The following is a 21,436-nucleotide window of genomic DNA, read 5'->3' as shown; positions in this document are numbered from 1 at the left end:
GTGCTGGGGTTTGGGGGGGAGTGATGCTGTCCTGGCGGAGAGCAGCCTGGAGGGACCGTGGGATGCCACTGGCGCAGCGGTACAGGCTCCCCAGCTGCCCATGCAGACGGCTCAGTTGTCAGCGAGGGATTTTCCTCCCCTCCTCCCTTGCTAAAGATCCTTCAGCTGGTATCACTGGTTGGATTCTTGGCTTTTTTTTTTTTTAAATTGAAAAAAAAAAAAAAAGAAAAATCCGCGTGGGTTTTGCAATCCAGAGCTGAGCCTCTAATCCCCTTGGTCCGCCAGAGGATGGTGGGGTGCTGGGGCGGCTGCCCCCCGCATACACCTGAGTGCTCGTGGGCTGCTCACGCGGTCCTGTGCCTGGGGAGGGGGGAGAAGGGGCTGCCAAAAATGTTGGCCGCTCCTGGGCAGCGTTGTTAAAGGTAGAGCGTGCATGCAGGGGGCAGCGTCTGTCCTCGCTGAGCTTTAACCAAAGCGGTAACCTGCAGCTATGGAGTCACCCACTAAGGAAATCGAAGAATTTGAGAGCAACTCTCTAAAATACCTGCAGCCAGAGCAAATAGAGAAAATCTGGCTTCGTCTCCGAGGCTTGTAAGTAGTATTTTTTTTTTTCATATTCTTCTCCCGTCTCCTCCCATTTTCAAAATTATTGTAGCACTTTCATTTTCCTTTCTTGCTGGTGCCTTCAAAATCACTCAGGAGTTTCCACACCTGTTCTCCATAAATACAGCAACTTAATCTTAGCAAAAGATCCACTTGCTTCCTTAAATTAAACTGCTTGTTACATTGAACAAACATTTTCCAGCAAGAATGTAGAAATGTCATTAATGAAGCATTGTAAGTTATCAGTAGTTACTGAGATGCTAATCACTTTAGTGGCTGCACTAGAAAAGTTTTGTTATAGCCTGAATGGTATCTAATTGGGTCCTCTGTTTTCGATAATCCTACTGTTAGGTGCAACGTACAGAAGAGACTTCTATTCTGCACATGTACACCATTTCTGGCACTGATATGGTTAATAAGGACAAAATAGGCAGAGAATGCACAATTGGAAAGCATTTCTAACAGCGCTTGTGATAGCTGCAGATTCACGTTCCACAGATCAGATTGTACTTATTACTTTATACATTTGTTTTAAGCCTGACTTGCCATGAAACAATGGGAAACTAACTCCTGAGTAGAAAAAAAAAGTACCTGAGCTTAAAGAAGAATTTGGGAATGCAGAAACGTAGAAGTTTATAGACTGTAGATCTTGTATAGCTTATTTAGAGTTAATGTCTGGCATCTTTTTTCAGAGTCTCAGTATGCAAAATGCTGTCTACCAGCAATAAGAGCCACTATTGACTGAGGAGCGTTTATTTGCCCATCAGTTTTCAGGCAAACTGAAGAGGAACATTACCATATTAAGCTGCATCCCTCCCTGTGTTCACATTTTTTTTTGTTGTTGTTCTGTTTTGTTTTGCTTTGGTTTGTTTTTTTTTCCTTAGCCTCACATGTTAGAGTTATTAACATTTCAGCCCTCAGGGTTGGGGGGGAGGGAACAAGGAGGCTAGGAAACAGCAAAACCAAGAAAACATAGGAAGAACAGGCTGAAAACTGAAAACAAGGGGGTCCCAGTTAAACTTGAGTTGCTCTGGGTGTTAGTTTGTGTGAGCAGCAGTGGCATATTTTGTAAAGCATATCCAAAACTTCTGTAGGACTCCAAGCAGTCTAAAAGACAAACATGAATATGTATTTCTTTCAAGGCGTCACTCCAGGAAGCCTGTTTTGTGAAGGAACTTAATCAAAGTAGATGACAGCTGTCTTGTAAGCCTTCCAAATAGAACAGCTACACAAAACAAACCCTCTTATTTTCAAGTCTGTGCCATGCTGTAGTATTAGGAGTCCCTGAATTTCTGTCTAATACAGAGTTTAGAAGTGTGCTGATTTGGATCACACCTGAAGTTGTCGATAATTCTTCAGCAGCATTGTAGTTGAAGGTCTCTTGTGCTGTTTGTACAAGGCACTGACTGCATATTATACATCAAACTCCAGGCTGTTCTACCTTTTGGAGATTTGGCAAAACTGTATGACTTATTTGAGATATGCAATAACTAAACCTCAGGCTGTTTCTCAGTATAGCCCTCTGTGTTGGCACTGCGTGTGTGTAACAAACGTACTTTTTCTCTCGGAGTTTCAAGATTTCTTTGCTTAAAGAGGAGATAGATTTTCTGCAGAATTCGTGCTCACAAGATGTAAACTAAAATGTGTTCTGCTCTAATTAAAGACTGTAGAATATTCTCCATCTCCAGTCATTATACATAGGCTTTTGGTGCATGCATACACACACAGACTGGTTGCAGGCTGAGGTTTGGCATCATATTTCATGACTTTTCTTATCCTTTTTATGCACATCTATTTGTGTAAGAAGAATGAGTAGATGTGCACAGCCATCTTAAGTACCTCTTAAATAAGGCACTTCCTTCTGGAGAGATCAAATACCACTTGAGAAGACATCTCTCCCCTGCCTCTGGTACTTTGACAGCTGTATCATGTAGGAATTAGTCTCCAGGTACAGTGGTGCTGCCAGAGCAGTGTCAAACAGGTAGTCAGAGGCAGCACACTGCTGGCTGAAACTGCCCGGGGACCTGACATCTGCAGCAAGCAGGTACCCAAAAAGTGATTTGATCCTGACTCCGCTCCTTCAGTGAAATGGGCCGTGAGGATGTAAACAGTGCCAGGTGCCCAGCGTTGGGTTTGACATCTCCTTGGTAGGACTTCACCTGCAGCAAGGCTGGTGCCTTCCTCCCTGTCTTCCCACCCGCCAGTGCCAGCTGGTGTGTTTGCTCACAGTGACTCAGAGGACAAACCACTCTCCTGTTTCGTCACCTCTTTTCCAAGGGCTCGGGGGGGGCTCTCTTAATTTTCACCCCATTTCAGCCTGCTTAGTTGAAAGGCAATGCAAACCCAAAGGCTGCAAAGGGGTGGTTAAGCCGAGGCTCTTTTCAGACTCCCATAATTTTCTGTGTTTTCTGGTTAAACAAGTCTGGCGATTGCTGTTTTGCCATGTGCCTGGTACAGTTCTGTCCTGCAGGTTGGTTGGCCTTTGGAGGTTTGGGCATGAGTACAAGTTTTCAAAGAACAGAGAGGTCTTTTGGACGGTGTGCCAAAGGCAGGTTTTTGAGAGGCTAAGCCAGGTGTCTGTTGCAGCATGAGTCATACATTGATGTAAGGGCCAGACAAGATACTGAATTTGCCTCTGGAGTAGATTGGAAAGATTTTCTTCTTGTTTTCATTATGCATCTCTCCAACACACAGATTCTTGGTCAGGACAGCCTGGTTGCTTTATAAGGAGAGTGGTATGAGGCAATGGTCCTTGGGCCATATACAAATTCCTTTTACTGTTTAAGAATGAGGTAAAATACTAATGCCGTAACATTTCCAAACTGTTTTTACTTGGCATATATGTATTCATGGCTTAATGATTCTGAGCAGCAATTTATAGGAGAGTCAAGTCACTGGACCTGTAGTGGGTTAATTAAACCTTCAGGTTTAAGGCAGCATGATAAATTGCTTCATTGGGTGGTAACTCATCTGTGGCAAAAACCTTGTGTGTCTCGAACCAGGGATCTATGAAATAAATACTGTCTTTTATACATGCCCTATTAGATATTAATTTAGTTTTAATCACAGCGCAGAAATAATGTTTTAGTGTTTTATTATTAATAAAGGAAAAGTTTCTGAATAAGCTGTTTCCTGGGCAAAGGTACCATTAGAGGTATATGAGACTCCCTGGGAAAAATCTTGCAAATTGTGTTCTAGCAGCCTTGTCCTTTCTTTATCTCATGCCAGAACATCAGTGAGAGGTTTACTCCAGAGTTCTCCTTGTTGGAGCTCACTCCAGCAAAACAGCTGCCCGTACTGGACATGCAGCCATCAGGGTCCTTTCTTCCCTGGGAATGAATGCACCAGATTTCCCTGCAGCAAGGACTTCCCAGAAATAGACCTGCTTCTAAGTTTCATCATCAGTGCCGTAGATGAATCAGGCTGGAGCAGCTTCACTTCCCTTCAGGGGTATCTTGGGTGTTGGTAGTTAGAACAGAGGAGTCACAGAGCCATGTGTGAAAGGATGTAGCAATACATGCTGACAAACTGTTATGTGAGGATGCTCTTCTCTCTCTTTAGCCACTCTCCTGTAGCAACACCTCCGAGCTCCCCAGTCCCATCACCACACTGGCCAGGGGATCAAGTCTTGAGAAAGCAGATTGCAAAATATAGGGGAATGGGCAGAAAGGTTTTGGGAGAAGATGATGTACGTGCTCTAATGCTCAGGTGGTGAGAAGATATTAAGACCTGGAGGGGGGGCTGCCCCCAAACTCCCTGTGGCTGTAACAGGGCAGACCCTGGGGACTTTAGACTCCTGTGTGTACTTGTCCTGCATCAATGTGAACACTGCCCTGCTCTAACAGCTGGAGAAAGTACCAAACGTGCCTTGCCCAGAGGCTTCCATCTTGGCTGCCTGAGAGGTATACGTGCACTCCTGCTGAGCATGTATTACATGCGTGAGCGGATCTCCTCTGTTCCTTGGCTGCTGCTTGGCTGCAGGGATGTCCATTTGTGCCCTCACATGGGGCTTGCCTTAGAACAGTTTCCTGTTATTCCCCAGCAGCATTCACTCATGAAGGCTGATGAGCTCAGCCTACAAGAAAAAGTGTTTAAGGATGTGCTGATTGTTTGTTTATGGCTCTCAGTAGCTGCTTCTGCCAGAAAAAGGGACTTGAGTTTCTTGCTCTTAAGCAAGGACCATGTCCTGTCGTCTTTGCCCCATGGATGCTCTCCAGAAGGCTGTCTATTATTCAGACTTGCCTTACTCAGCTCTGGGCTTGGACACTGTATGCAGAGGAGTTACACAGAAGTCTGCCCTGTGCTCTCCTGCTGTTGTTTATAGTGCAGTCTGTTAAGCACGGGACCTTCTGCCCTACAAAACTTCAGTTAAGTTTAGACTGGGCCCCTTAGAGAGCACTGTTGGTGGCAGAGATTGGAGACCTGATTTGAAATTATGACTGCATGATTGCTTTTTGAACTGAGAGTTTCTCCAGGGAGCTATAAGCAGCAGTGGCTGTGTTGAGGTGTTCTTGTTTTAGCAAGTGGACTTCTAGCTGTGGGACTTAACTCCCATATCCTTGTTAGGACTCCTAAAGCCCCATAAAGTGTCATCAGTTACCTCCCAACTTCTCAAACACAGAGAAAATGCCAAAGCCCTTTTCAACACTAGGATTAGGTGTCATGTCTGATGGCATTTAAGAATGCAGGGGCACGTATCCAAAGAGCTCTGCTAGTTTCAATAGACCTATGCTAGTTTAGGGTAGCTGAAGACCCATCTTGGAGATATTTTCAGTTTGATTTTTGGTTGCTTTTATGCAGAAAAATAAAAGTTTGATTTCTAGCTGTTACAGTATTAACAGCATCTGCTGGTGTCCCTGAAATGCTTTAAGCATTGTAGAGGGAGAGGAGACAAAATGGATTTTAACCTTCTTCACCATAGCTGGGATTATAATGTTAAATTGCTAAATTCATGATAAATCTCTTCACTCTCAATGTAGTACTTCCTCATGTTGCCAAAGATGAAATTACAAACAGCAGCAATCTCTGAACTGTGACTCAAATGGGATGCTTGATTTTGACTTTATTTTTCAGGCTTCCTGCTCAAACCTGTCAAGGTAGAATTGGCCTAAGAAATCTGACGGGGAAGGAAAATAGAAACACATGTAAATCAGTGTCTTGGAAAACTTCATAGTTTTGCTGAAGATCCAGCGTGATATTTCAGCACTTAGGGCATTTCCTCAACTTCCTCTGCAAAGCACCATGCATCCTATTAACAGTGAAGAAGTCCAAATGCAAATGTTTATGGAAGATTCAGATTCAGATTTGTTCTTGAAGTAAATGGTGAGGCAGCAACTGATTTTAATGGGAAAACATGGAGCCTTGATGACTGAAGACAATTTGGCAAGTGTTACAGTGCCGCTGCTCAGTTATCTGTTTCCCTGTCTTATCTGTATGTGCTCTGCAGTTTTTAGGTTTTCTTATTTGAAAAATGTCACATACAGAACAGCTGGTTCTCCCAGTGACAGTAGCCTGATCTGCTTCATTTTCATTTATGTAGCCATCGTAAACAGGAAAACAGAGAGCTCCCTTGAATTCCAGAGGCACTCTCTACACAGTGGGCTTTGTCCCCAAATATTTTAGCTGGCAGCAGATAGTAGAGGTTTAAAAAGCCCCTCAGAAAGCACCACTTTGTTAGGAAATGTGTAAATTAGTCAGTTTTCAAGTGGAAAATATGAATATGCTAATTCCTTTCCGGAGGTGAAAGAGGCACTCCTGCTGTCTTTGGTCTTGGTTTCAGTCTTCCTGAACCTCCCGAGAGTCTGGGTTTAAACTGAAGCCCTGTTCGCCCTGGAAGCAGAACTGAGCAACCTTCAACCATGTTTCAACACAGTCATTGCTACCCTGTTTCTAGTTTGGCTTTCTTGATGAGCATAGACAGGGATTACTTGTCAGAGAACCATGTCAGGAAACCACTCTATAGGCCTCTTAAGTCTGTATTTGACTTTTCCTGTGTACCACAAGTTGCTGCTGAAAGTAACGTTGGGAACAGGAGGTGGAGGCAGGAATAGATGATGTTTGGCTGTCGTGCTTCCTGGAAAGACTGAAAAGGTCTCACTAGTTAGAAAATGGGTGCTGGGTATGTGCTGGAGATGGCCGTGCTCCAGCGTTAGCCTACAAATTCTTAGTTTGGGTGAGCTGACCTGTGGGTGCGAGTGACTTAACTAGTTTTAAAGTTTGTTGGGGTCTGGTTGATCTACGATGTAGTTCTGCCTGTGGTGTGACCATTAAACTCACCCATAATAGCTTATTTCAAACTGCCTGCGGTATAGCCCTTGAAAGAAGAAGAGGAACAGGAGAAGTGCTGCCAGCTGCTAATCTCATGACTGAAAAACGGACAGAGGAGAAAATATATTATAATGAATAGGAGCACAGGAACTTTGGAAGAAGATAATTAAAAAGTATGGTGTTCGGAGGTGTAGTAATGCAGTAAACTGATAAATTTTGCCACAGTCCTTTGGTTACTTTGTTCCATACAAAAACTTTTATTTGAATCTTAGATCGATAAATGAATCCTGTAGGTAACAAAAGAGAGAAGACTTCATGTTTAATACTGAAATGTTGACTAAGAAATAATATACACTCTCTAGTTTTTACCATAATCATAAAAAAGCTTTTATTCTTCTGGAGGTAGTACAAATGAATCATACCTGCAGCCTAAAAAGCAATTATTTATTTCAGCAGTCATAAAAAGAAGACCATAGTCTGCTGTAGAAGAAAGCGCCTCCCTTTGTAATATTAAATTCAGTGCTTTTCAAATATCACTGCTATAAAGCTTGCAATCCTGCATAAGAAACAAGGATATGAAAAAAGTTATTTCAGGGAAGATGAATTTAAGCCTTGGATCAAAGGGAAATTAAGAGTCTTTCTGGAATTCTCTTTTAAAAATGCCTTAGTGGGATAGGAGTCCAAGCATAAAGAAATAAAAGCCGATGGAAGACAGCACTGAAAAATCCTCTGCGTGTTTGTGTTTTAAAGGCTGTGAGGCCAGCTCATCTCCTAATCTGCCAGCTTTTGGTGGATTCAAACACTATATTAAATCCAACTCAGTCCTTGAAAGGATTTTTATGTACTCTTTTTTTTTTTTTTTTTTTTCCTGAAATCCACGTGAGGTATTCCTCTTCCATTCTTTTGTCTTGTTCTATCAAAAAAATCACTTCAGTTCCTTCAAAATACTAGAAACTGCCTGGCTCTGAGGGAAGATTGAGGTTCACATATTAGGGCTGACCCATTAAAACACTACAGCAGTTGTGAAACATACCTCTACAGATGTGATTTGCTCTCAAACCACTAGGGATTTGGATAGATTGGAGATTTTCTAGAAGGGTCTGTTTGGATTCATAAGATTCATAAGGCTGTTTTTGATCTCATGAACTGTGCTGCTAATACTGGGAAGAATGACTTCATTGATACCCATCCATTTGCAGGAGTGAAATTGGAATTCAGTTCATGGTCTTTGAAGAATTTGGTTTTGTTTTCTTTGAAGAGTTTGGTTTTCAAAGACATTCATGGATTGATAAAAGTTGTTTAGCCTCATGACAGTGCAAAATTTTCCCTAAGAGTGCTAAGCCTGATTTTGTGTTCAAGTTTGTATTACAGCTGAGGAATGGACCTTCCTCTAGCAGTCACTGTACTGCTCCAGGTCTCAGACAGAAATTGTCTGCAGTTGTCTTGGATATTCAAAAAGCGGATTACTTTGAAGGTGTGATTTAAAAAAAAAAAAAAAAAAGGAAAGGAGAAGAGAAAAGAAAAGAAAAGAAGACTGGTGAAACTGTGTATAATAAATTCATCTGGTTGACTTCAGTGGAATCAGGATCCCTCTCAACAATTGGTAATGTCCAGTTGAGGATGGTTGGATTTTCCTGGTCAAGAAGCGTGGCGCAGAGCCCTCAGAGAGCCATAGCTCTACATGGCTGCCAAGAAGAGGTTTGAAAGGCTCTCTGTCTGCCAAGGTACCCAATTTATGTCACATCAGACTGACTCACCTTCTTTCAGAAGACCTCCATGCCTAGCAGTTGGTGACATCAGATGGAAAAGTCCATGTGAGCGCAGACATGAATGGCAGAGGATTTTCGTAGTCTTTCTTGGAGAGAGATACAGGAGACGATTTATTTATTAAGATGAATATAGTCTTGTATGACATATTCCATGCTTTTCTTCCATATCTGTCAAGCTGTGGAGTCATTTTGTTATTAACATGATGCTCTGAATGGCTATTAGTAGGTCTGTGTCATCACTTTAGAAGTGATTTCTTACACTCCTGGGCACAGATACTATTCGTGCACAAAACTCCTAGCCAAGACAGAAAGTCGCACAATATCCATCTGTGGTACGAATCCTGGCTTGGTACAAATCTCATTTCAACACCAAGATTAGCACAAATTAAACATAAGATCTGTGTCATTTTAACAACTAAGATTGTACAGAGCCGTGTAGCTGCAGCTGTAGCACGCAGGGAGTCCTTGCAGGGAGGAACAAACTACAGCAAGCATCCAAGGGCAAAGGAGTTGAAGTAGAACATAAACTCCCTTGCAAGGCTGAACAGTTCAGATGGCTGCTGTAAACGATGCTCAGATCGCACTTCCTCCCATGCCTCCTGTGGAGCAGCTGGTTTTCTGGGATTCACTAGCTGTAAGCAGTTACTGGTTTCTGCTAAGCAAAGAGACTGAATACACAATTTAAATATGCTCCTATACACATTGGTGCAGCAGGGACAGCTACAGTCAGATGGGAGAACTCTTCTTTTCAGACTTGCTTGAAAAGTGAAAGAAGAGGAAGCTGTGGGGGTTGAGGCTGTGGGGGGAGAATTGGGAGCTCATATACAAAAGACCATACTGACTCAGTAAGGGTGGAGAGGAAAACTAGACAGCTTTAAAAAAGGAGGGGGGAGGAAGGGCAGGGGGAGAAAGGAGGTAGCTCTGTGGGTTCTTCAGGCCCCTACATGTAAACATTTGTTAGATTTATTTACTCACAGCTTAAAATAGCTCATAGCACAACATGTACGCAAGTCATTTAGGAGTTTGAGTTTTGCTGAAAATCACAGGGACAAGGGCTGCCTTTAAGGGCATTTGAAAATGTTGCCCAATTTGTAGCACAGTATTTTCTGCCTCACTGAAATTTTAATGGGAGGGCTTGAAGGAAAGCCTACACGTTGCAAAAATACTGCTGGTTATAAATGCTGCCCAAAACACTGCTCTTGCATCATGTTCTGAGTATGTCTTCATTCAGATGAATGAGGGGCCCTCCTTCAGGATGCTATTGCCTTTTTTTTTTTTTTTTCACAGGGTGGGGAAATTGTTTTTGGTATTTGGGCCTTGTTCTTGGTGTAACACCACTAAAAATTCTCCCTCCAGTTGTTCTCACTAGTTTTGTCTGGGCAGTCATCTTTCCTTTCCCCTCTTTGCACTTGCATTCTAGGTTCAGGGAGCCTACTGATTCGGATGCAGTTTGACGGGATGTGTAGATAAAGTCATTCATTTCATATGGAGAGTGTCTCTAAAGTGCTTTGCAGAGAGAAGCTTTCATATAAACGCTCACTGATCTCTATAAGACCTGTTTCTAATTAGCTTGACTGCAGTGAAGACATCCCCTTGCAAATGGAGAAGAATGAAATTCCTGAGTTATGCAAATTTGCTGAGTAACTCAGAGTAAATTATCATAATGGTCCCACCTAGCCTCAATGTCTGTGAAACATCAAATTGCATTTTGAATTACCTTCACCTTATGGAGGCAGGAAACTTGACTCCAACCTTAAAGCAGCCGAACTTTTAAGAACTAGAATAGCAATCACAACCGTGGCACTTGCCATGTGGACAGGACTGGAGGATTTGCTTATTTAAAAACATCTTTGTGTCTGAGCTTTCTGAAGACCACCCCCCTCCCCTTCCCACGGTTGCTGTGGCATCTAGTTGCTTGCGAGACAGCTGGCGACAGCAGGGAGTAGGGCCTTAAATAATAGAAATTTCGCACACCCTCCTCCGTTCCCTGCATGCATGCTCAAAGACCGTTCCCATCTGCTCACCCGTCCGTCCCATTTCCCTCTGCCGAAGTTTCCCCTGTGTGGTGAGGAGTTCCCAGGCCCTGAGCACAGGGCAGTGCTCCTGAGCTGCAGATGGCAGCAGGCGGGCATTGCTGTGGGTTCTGCTCCCCTCCTTCCACTCTTCTTTTGTTTTGCTGTCATGCCTTATTCGGTAGTTAGCTGTATGTCATCGCACCATGTTTTTCATGCATAGGGGGTAAAGGAAGGAAAGATGGGAAGTCTTATTCCGTACAGAGGATAAAGCCATAGCAATGTAGAACTAATGTGGACAGAATAGCCTACGGTCTGCTGAAGGTGCTGAGCCACGCTGCAACCAGCAGTTCTGAGGACAGTAAAGGCAGAGGTCCAACACTAAGGACCCTCCATGAAATCTCTTCTCCTCTAAGCAGGCTTCTGCAGGCTCTCTCAGAGTCATGTTGCTCTTCAGCCTGCCCCCCTCTGTAATGTCACTGTTCCTGGTGAAACACAGAGTGGTGGGAAGCCCAGAAAAAAAGCATTGGCTGTTCACAAGAAGTTTAAATGTTGCCTTTTCCTAAGGGTCACATTTAATGAGTGGTCTGTTAACAAGGAGGCACTGTCAGGACAATAGCCGTCCCTCCCTCACTGCACAAAGTCATGTTGCAGAAAGCCCTGAATCATTTCTAAAAATTGGCGTGCTGAAGGAGGGGGTGGCTGGGAGGTGGGGAATGGGGATGGGGAGAGGAGCCTTATTTTGGAAAGGGAACACTGCATCTTTGTGTGGCAATTTTTTCGCCCCATGTTTAGGCTTGTTAAACAGTAATCCGAGTGTTTCAGCCTGTAACCCAGAATCAGGAGAGGGCCTGGCACAAAAACCATGAGATTTAAAATTCTGCGTCACACCAGCTGTCTACGAGCAGACAGAGCGGGTGGGTTGTGTTCAGGAGGAGGAGGGTTGGAAGGGGAAACAATAACAAGCAGCAGTCTGATAGATTTACTAGAGCTTAGGGCAAGATGCAGATTTGTTTAGTGATTTCACGCACGTGGCTGGTCTGGCCTGATGTAATTCCAGTCCATGTTTCCTGTCTAGATATTTAATCCAGGGTATGAACAATGATTTCCCCCCGCACACACTCTCCCCCATCATTGTGCGTACTGTTACTAATCAAAGAGCCGCCCTGCATGAAACAGACTGGACAGCTGCCTGTTTGGCTCCTGCAGAATCTGAATATGTTCATTTTACATAGTAGCAGTAAGTAAAATAAGTTTTTAATCTGTTCATGCTTGTTTCTTCCAGGGTCTCACAGCTTTTTCCCACTGGGGGAATGGAATTCCAGCTAAACTATTACATGCTTTGAACACACAGGATACATCAATATTGCTGCCATACGTGCTCGGCAAAATGATGCGTTACGTTACTGCAAAAGGAACTGTCCCCTTTTACACTTCTTGTTGACCTGACTTGTTTTTATAAGCTCTTTCTGTAGGAAAATGAACAGGATACAACTTAAGAACGCACAGGAAAGATTGCGTATATGCTGCCTTTTTGAGACATTGTAATAACAAGGAAGCAGCATCCCACTTGCGAGGTCAGTGTTGCCGTCTAAACACAATGTGCAGCACATCTATACTCAGAGCAGCAGGGAGATATTCTTCCCTCCCAGCCCCTCTGATCCCATTTTGCAATACGTGTCACAATCTCTTCAGTGGGAGAGGCTTCAGGATAGGCATGTTGAAGTGCCACCCATCCTGTACTTTGCAAGTCATCCCCTTTATTTATTTCAGAGCCAAATGTTCCGTAAGTCATTTGGAGTGGCCAGCTAGAAAGCAACACAGGGTCATACTAAGTATAAATGTACTTTAAAACAGTAAACATGCAAACGTCATGCAGTGATGTGACTTCACAATCTTTTTTTTTTTTAATTATTTTATTTTATTTTATTTATAAATGTGGATACTGAGAACTGCTCTTTCTTCTTTTCAGGCTTCAGGACTTTGTTTTCCTGAAAAGTACTTTCCTGTAACTGGATTTTTATGAGCATACTCTTTTCTTTGGAATAGGATATATATGAAGCACAAGATAATTTGCTGGTTGTGTACTAAGAAAAAACAGAATGAGCAGTAGATCATATTCTCTTCAAAGGGCCAGGTTTTCAGAAACAACCCCCTTTTACTTTTTACTTAGTATTTTTCTTCAACTAAGTCCATGCTAACTGCAATGGCAAGTTTTTTTAACAGTTTTTGTTTCCTTTTGTTTTGTTTGGTTGGTTGGGTTTGTATGAAGTGTGATGGAAAACTGAGTAAAAATAGAGGAGAAGCTTCAAGATTTCAGTAATTTTACTGGTTCTGTACAAAATCTACATGAATTAAACTGTATTTTTAGAAATCTTTAGAACAAATTTTGCTGACTTTTTTGGTAGTCAAGATGCCAACACATTAAAATACCAGTCCAGTCTGTTGCCTGGTACAAGATAGTTCCAGAACTGAATTTGAGTTAGTCTTTCTGATTTGCTCTTATGGATACCTCATTTTGTGACCAAGCTGGAGCGCTCAGCTGTCTCCACAGGGTTCCCACTGTTTCCCAAAGATCCTTGTGTGCCAGACTGTCTTGCTTGAAACCTTTGAGCCTTCCTACATACACACTATTCAGTGCAGACCACATAGATGAGTAAACTTTTTCTTCGCTTCATTTTCTCCTCATTTGGTATATGTACTATGTCATGGAGGGATGCACAGCAGGTAACTCACCTCTTCAGACAGCCGGTGCTGTTTATCAAAGTTTGAGCAAGCCACGATTGCCCTTTGTTAAAAATGAAGCTAACTAAAATCCTGACAATTGATCATGGATCATCTTTACGGCAGTGGAAAATAAAATACCTTTAACTAATACAGCTCTCACATGCCATTGTCTGAATAAAATTGTTATAGCTGTATGGGGTCCTACCCAGCACTCCTGCTCTTGAGGGTGGTGAATAGGTGACTGCATTTACACTAACCTTGGGAGATGAGATCAAGACCTGGGTTGAGTTTGTGGTGCTAAGCAGGTAAAGTCAGTTGGATCCTCCTCATCTGTAGGAACAGATCTTGAGAGGGACCTCCTTTTTACCATCTCTTCTTTCCCTCTTTCTTCTTTCACCCTCCTCACACTTGAACCCCTACTTTGCTAGTGAATTGGTGCCTGGCACTTCAGTGGTGAGACAAGGAATTTGGGCCTGAGTGCAATTTAAGGTCATCAGCTCTCCTAAGAGCATATACAATAGCATGTATTTGTCATTAATGCCAATTTGCTGAGACCATATACATAAATACCATCTGTAATGCCTTCAGGCTCTGTCCACTCTTTACTAAGCTGCTAGAGAAGGGATTGCAGCTACCTTGAGCTGCACTGCAGAACAAACCCCTCACAGCTTGTGCTGCCACCGAGGCTTTTCTATGAGGAGCATTTAGAAACATTGCCTCTCCAGTTACACTTCACACAGACTCAATAAACACATTCAACCCAAATGACTAAGTGGGAAACTGGTTGTTTAAATGCAGAACAGAGCCTTGTCATGGCAAAAGGTTACAGAAAATCAGAGGCAAGATGAGAAATCAGTCAATTCTTGTATGGCCTAACAATTGCCATCCACTTTGGAGATGAGGCTCTAAGTTTCTTGAAATACTCGTTTGCCCAGTTGTTTAGAAAACTGGGTAGCTAAACTGGTGAAAGCTTATGGTCAGTCAGATTGGCTACATATCAAAATAGCATCTTCCTTGTGCAAAAGCATGAGGATATTTGTTGACCTTGAATTATTTTCATACTTTATTTAGTTTGAGAAACCAATTGCAAGTTGAGCCCAAGCTAAATTTACACTTTGTTTCCTCTTATTTCTAAGATGTGATGCTTTTCCCCCCCATTTTTTGGTTGTAGATCTGTTGTCACTCTCCACTATCTTGTTTCTGTTTCTTCTGAAATCATCATACCTATTTCATGTTGTGAATATTTCTTGTCTTTGTGTGGTTGCAAGGCACATGCCTGTGCTTCAGAGCATGCAGACTCTTATAATCTTCTTAAAATGAGAAAAATGACTGCCTCATCCTCTCATTTTACTATGTCCCCATGTAGGTCAGGGTCCGATTTAAAATGACTCTTATTGTTTTCTAAAATCCCGTATAAAACCTCCATCACATTTTAAGTACTGGGTGAAATCTTTTCTTCCTTCCTCACCCACTTCTTACCATTTCTTCTCCTCTGTTGTTATTAGTCTCTGTGATGGTATTGTTTTTAACTTAGCACAGTATTTTGCTAACCAGCCCATGTGGAAGAAACAATAAATTATATTTGCTATTGAATGGAGAGTGAATAAAGAAAGAAAGCAGGTCATCCTGTTTCAATTATGGAATTAAAAACCCAGTAGCAGTTGATGGCATCATACCCTTCAAAGTCTGGCAATCTCAATATATTCCTGAATTCTGGTCAGGGCTCCCCTGGGATCCTGAGCTTTGACAGATGCCAGTCCTTAGTCTGTGCTGTGAGATTTTTATTATTATTATTATTTTTGTGTTTGTGAATTGATTTAAACATGGTTATTAATATAGGCTTTGGTAACATAACGTAAATGCATCACTAATCCTGTGATGATGACGATTAATTGGTGATGCACTGCATGATTCAGAATATCAAGCCTCTGGGAGAGAAGATTTTCAATTTAAATGATCCCATCAGTTGGAAAAACTAGCTTTATTTGAGCTCCCCACCTCTGCTTCTTGGCAGGGATGCACTGGGAGATGTTGCCTCCCTCTGTTACAAGTTAATATGCTGCTGTGGTATGGCCAGGGAAAGCACCAGGGCTTGGGATCTGGGAAATACTCTTTGTCCTGCTGCCCAGGCTTTGAGGGGAAATCTTGGGGGTTCTGGATCAATGAATTGGAAGGATCTGGTGAGAAAAGCAGTAAATATGAATTATGGCTGCTAAAGTAAACAAGGGAGGGATATCAGCCAGTATGGCTGCAGATTCACTGGTGGCTAATACAAGAGCAGGATTCATCTTCTAGATTTGACTTGCAGAGAGACTTGTTTTTGTTTTGCCAAATTGTATCGCTTATCTCATTGCTGGTTTGCTAAACTACAAAACAGACTTTCAGAAGGGTAACCTTAACAGCTATTTTAACATCAGAAGCCCCACTCTGGCAGGAAAGAAAGCCTGTCAGAATTTGTATGTGACAAGGTGGATGTTTCAGTGCGGTGAAGTGGCTTTGTCTCTGTGTGCTTCTGAATGAGCTGGTCAGAGGAACCTGGCAGGGAAACAGAGATGAATAGCCCTGGCTTGCCTAGGATACGGGTGTGATGGAGCTCCAATACTAAAGGACAGATGTTGTTGAGTTCTTTTGTTAATGGATGATTAAGCTCCCACTCATATCTTAAACATGCTAATTATAAAGCTTCTAAATATAAAAGAGGAAGAGTCCCTCTTTCCCCTCCAGTCTAAGAATAATTCGTTTTAAATACTTGCTCATGACAACTGCTTTCTTTAACAACTGTGGTTGTCCTGAAGAAGTATCTTTTGTAAAACGTTCTTCTTCAGACAAGAATTACCTTTCTCTGCATGTAGCTCCAATTATGCTTACTGATGTCAGTGACAAAAATAAGGGTACGAAAGCCAAGCTTCAGCGAGGCTTGCTGCATCAGTTGAATGAGTTAATGCCCCTGGCAGTTTTGCCTCTGCTTTTGCTGCAGAGCAAGCAGTAAAGAGCGTGCCTCAGCTGTGGCAGTACAAAACCCAGCATCTTTGCTTAAAGCCACCATTGCTGGCAGTGTAAGCCAAAATGCTGAACTTTGCGCTGAGGCAGCTGATGCCCGGGGATGTGCTTATGTCTACTGGTTGTGCTGTGAGGATGCTGACCTGTGGCAGGCACTATGCACAGACGTCTGGGGGCAATGTCTTAAATTGCTGTAGCGGATTCACTCTAGCTAGTCTCCTGGTTCCCTAAACAGTCGTTGCCCTCTTTTTCCCAAAGGAACATGGATCCAGCATAAAACCAGATGCTGCATTAGATCCAGGCTTGTGCATTGTCAGCTGGAGGTACAAATGGGAGAGCAAAGGCCACTGAATTTCAAGGACTTCGAAAGATATATCTGGCTTTCTAAACTCCTTTGAACCACCGGGTTCCCTTCCAAATCTTTTGCAATGCCCAAGCAAAACAAAGCATGTTATTTCAGGCCACTGTGGATGGCAAATTATGAGCCTCAGCCAGAAAATTAAGTTGTTTGACCATCTCAGCAGGCTAAGGGCATGCTGATGGCCACTTAGCCGCGAAGCATTAATTCACTAAAAATTGTCACCAGCACTCACCTGTGTGTACCTCCAGTTGTTAACAGCAAGTTCGTCAGCTGGTGGCCTAACGCTGATCACTGCACTGGCAGTTATGAGCATGTGGAGATGCTGATGAGCCAAGGGCAGATACAACCCATTACTTCCTAGCACCTGTGTGCGAGCAGAGCATAATGCTCATTAACTTTTAATTTTCAGTGTAGATTTTCAGGGATGAAGCTAGGCAAAAATCCTTCTACTATTTCTGTAGTACCCACAGTTTTACTTCACGTGCTGAGGGGATGCAATTAATACCAAAAACCCTGTGGAACAAATATGGAATAACACTGTTTTAACCAAGCTGCTGTTATGAGTAAAAAAAATTTAAGTGATTTAGGTAATTCTTCAAAGGCTGTGTAGGAGTGAAAGAGCAATTCATCTACCTAGTTGATATTCTGAGTTGTATGTATGATTATGGGGCAAAAACAGAACAGTTGGCAGAGCTGTTTAATTCCACCATCCCCTCCACCTGCACTCCTCTCCATACCTACTCAGTCTGTTAACTCACGTCTCAGCAAAATAAGGTCTGAGGAGGTTGTTATGAGATTCAAATGCTGTTATTGTGTGTTTCTATAAAATTCTCTTCATCTCTGGGCTTGTAGATGCTCAAAAAGTGTGAGGGCTTTCTGGAACAACTTAGAAGTCTCATTACTTGGGCTCCAGTTTTGTCCCATTGTTATGAATTTATCTACAAAACCATTTATACAAACTGCAACCCTAAAGGTCTAAGAAACTACCAGAAACAGTGTCTGAAGGGGAAACATAGGAAGAAAGTGATTTGCTTAAAGGTACACCAGCATTAAATGACAGAAGTAGAAACATAATTTTGGGAACAGGATACTTAGACTAAGAGAAGTTGGCAGGGATGAAAGCACACAAATTTTGCATGTCTGTTTATTTCAATGGGAGTTGAGCGCTTATGTAGCTTTATCTATCTACATCCTGTTGCTGCTTAAATACCATTCAAGGTGTGGTCCTAGGCCTGAGTCCTAATTTTATGTCTGACCATCATATTATTATTATTTTCTGATGATATGAAAGACTTATTCCTCTCTAGAAAAGCAGATACTGAAATAGTGGGCTCAATTCTCATGTTGACACCATCTCATTTCAGGCAGAAGTTTTGTCCTATCTGCCACTTTTTTTTTTATATTTTGCTTGTTACGAAATATGTGTTTTTAAAACTCCTACTGGGTTTATTTTCATTAGGCTCCAGTAGCCTGCTTGTACTAAATCAGTTCTGACTTCATACTACACTTGTGCAGGTGTATATACCTGAAGTTCAGAGTAGTTTTTTCTAGTTTACACTAGCAATACAGGCCCTACCAAGTGTGAGTCACCTGTTAATTCTCTTCAGAATGAGAAAAAAATCTACCTTTTTATTATTATTTTTAATATACAAGCTTAATGTAGGTCTGAGAGTAATACATTCCACAACAGAAAACATGATTTAATGGATGGGGTTGTTCTTCTAGCATGGCACGTGCATAGCGGGAAAGAAACTGAACCTAAACAGATTTGGTAATTTCTGTAAGCCTTATTGCAGGCATGAGCACTGGACAGCCCACAGGTGCAGGAAGCTGTAACACTGCCTCCTTTAATTCATCATCATTCTTCCTCTGTGTCAGTTTGGTTTTGTTATCAGAAAATCACCCGTCCCTTGAGTTTGACTGGAAGATGCGCGTTTCCAGGTTTATCCCAAAGCCTCTGATAAAGACAATTTTGAGCAGCCAGGTCCTCCTAGTATAGTATCCTCTTGGAGAGATAGGCTAGGATAGATTGTCCCGCATGTTTTACAAAAAAGCAAGGAAACATCAAACCAAATAACCCCCTCCCTCCAGTTTGCTCCTATTAATTCATATATATTGGCTGATTGCAGTTATCCATTGGCTGTGGTATTATAAGAGGCACTTTCTAATTTCGTTGTTTACAATGATCATATTTAATGGGAGGTAGTTGCAAGCGGTGGCTTGCAAGCTTAAAGCAGGTGGACATTGACACTGTCTACTTTTTCAAAAGCAATTTGAAGGCCATGTTTGAAAACATTTTTATAGTGCCAGCATCATCTTTTTATAATGTTGGTAGGTGGCATTGTCAGATTTATTTATTTTTTTGGTGGTGGGGGAATTCTGGAAGTGCAGGAATACAGTAATTTTTTTTGCTAGATGTCAGCAGTAGTATGGATGCAGCTGCTAGGGACATTCTTTTTAAAGCAAGTGTGTGCAGTAGGGATGCTGAATCTATTCCTGTAGTTATATTGTCTTCAACTGTAACATGCAAATTCAGTGCCTGTAAACTCAGTCACTAACTCACTACACATAAACCTTAACTGTAATTGGACTGCAGGTGTGGAAACAATAAGCAATAATAAAAAAATGTATTTATGTTTCTTATACCTCCTATGGCTACACAAATGCCCTTTTCCTAGTACTGTCATCTATGGTATTGCCCAGTTTTCTAATGCAGTAAAAATCTTCTTGAAAATAAGGAGTGGTAAAGGTATAACCGATAAGTGATGTTATTACTCAAATGCAAACAGGACCCTAGGGCTGGGTCACCTCTTTAAAGTATACAAGAAACTTTTGGCTAATCAGGAGTTTATGAAAGGTATTTTTGCTGGAATGTGAAGGTTGGCTGAAAGAAAAACACTTTACAAAGTCACTGACTGATAAAGGGAAAAGTAGCTCTGACAGTACTGCAACACAACATAGAACACTTTCAGGGGAAAGAAGTGACTGGTAAATAACAATTCGAAATTTTAAAATGTAAAATTTATATATCAGGAAAAAAAAAAAAAGAAGATTTCTTGGGAAGAATACAATGTGATCAACCTGCACTAAAATGGCCAAGCAAGCAGGAGTTTTTTTCAGCATTTTCATTTTGCAAGCAAATTTAGTGAAGTTCTATGTTTGTTAGAATACAAACTTCCAACTCTGCAAAATTAAATTTCTCTTCTTCTTCGTTCTGTAATTAAAATAAAAATTCCCTTAGAATCAGATGGGTCCAAGTGGGCTTCTGCCTTTATATATTATCATCTTGAATGCCAGTAAGCTAGACTCTCAATACTTCTGTGAATGTTCTTTTACTCTTCTGCATCCGTTCAAATTTAAATAGGTAATTCTTCACACAGTAAAGTGTAAATGAAATATTTAAAAATTTTTCTAAAGTAAATATCTAGGACTTCTATGGCACGGTCAGAATACAGAAGTAAGACCACGCTTGAGTACCTTTTCTAAAGGTAATATCAAATGAAATATTTGACAGCCAGGATACCCTATTCATGAATCTTATTAAGTATAAAATAGCACTACATTCCTTTTTTTTTTCTTTTTCCCCATTTTTTTTTTTAACAAAGAATACCCCTTGTTAGGGTATTCTGGGCCTATCTGACTTAGCCACAGTTTTCTGTTTCCAGTATTATCAGAGATGAAAAAGCAGAGCTTGATGCTCACAGCAGTAAAGCAGTTATAACAACATTACCTACACACTCAAAACGTGGGGACCACCTGTAAGTGTCTGGCTGAACAACAGCATGTTGATCTTGCACTCCTCATGATGGTTCACACTGTGTTCCCATCACTGCTTTTTAAGTGTAGAGCTCATTAGCTTTACTTTAAAATACAGAAGCAAGGCTGAACTCAAGTAGGATCAATGCCCTGTTTTGCCCGACACCATGCAAAGCTATTGAACATGTCTCTTGCAGGATAACAAGCTCACAGTCAAAGTATAGTGCAGATATGCCTGTGTATAGCCACACAGGCAATCATACAGCAGGGCTTTCCATTGAGTGTTGACAGCTTATGCCATTGCCTGCTGTAGAGGACAAAATCCACCATGCTAAGAAGAGAAGGGGTTTGCAGCCTTTGCAATAATTGGTTTGGTGGAAGGGCTGGATCCTTGGGCTAGGCAGGTGAAGAGGTGCTGTCAGTAAGTTCATTGCTCTTGCCATTCCTAGTCCTGGGCTCAGATCTGTTAGGACCTGAGGTACAAGCACTGAACTCTGGTGTGGCTTATGGGATTTGGCAGGGTAGAGAACTTGCTAGGGTCTGGATTTTCTTTACAGAGCAAGGCTGCTGTAAAACCACTGGGGCTTTGCTCTGACTGACTGCAGGCAATGTGATTGGATGCACCCCAAGTCATTTAGAGTAGTAACTCCTTTTCTAGCTGTTGTGACCCCGTCTTACAAGAAAAGGGCACGATGCACACAGGCAAACACATTCTTCTTTCTACAGGAGTTAATGGCAACAGCCACCGAGGTTAGCAGAAGGAGATAGCTGCATCAGTTTTGGGGCAGTCTCGAGGCAAAAGTGACATTACTTAATTGTGCCTGATTTCTGACCCTCTCCTTTTCTCATCCTCAGCAGTGGAGCTTTCTTATCTGAGTTGTATTTTGTTCTTTTCCTGCAGGAGAAAATACAAGAAAACATCACAAAGGTAAGACTATATC

At 41.9% G+C, this 21,436-nt stretch overlaps 1 protein-coding gene across 24 annotated transcripts in view; it reads left to right on the top strand.

Moving 5' to 3' along the window:
* Positions 1-21,436, top strand: part of PDE1C (phosphodiesterase 1C) — a 396,700-nt gene that overhangs the window by 183,795 nt on the left and 191,469 nt on the right. For 13 of the 24 annotated variants that reach the window (XM_080582939.1, XM_080582961.1, XM_080582960.1 and 10 more), the window contains one exon: positions 21,397-21,423. The exons of 4 other annotated variants lie outside the window; for them this stretch is intronic. In XM_080582939.1, the coding sequence (XP_080439065.1) occupies positions 21,397-21,423 (27 nt within the window). Of the gene's footprint in view, positions 1-9; positions 169-488; positions 592-21,396; positions 21,424-21,436 lie in introns of those variants that run through there. 7 more of the 24 variants (XM_080582951.1, XM_080582953.1, XM_080582965.1 and 4 more) reach the window with 6 other exon arrangements.

Source organism: Anser brachyrhynchus (assembly GCF_964034855.1).
Source record: "Anser brachyrhynchus genome assembly, chromosome: 2".
Classification (NCBI taxonomy): Eukaryota; Metazoa; Chordata; class Aves; order Anseriformes; family Anatidae; genus Anser; species Anser brachyrhynchus.
This window is presented reverse-complemented; position numbering and strand designations above follow the sequence as displayed.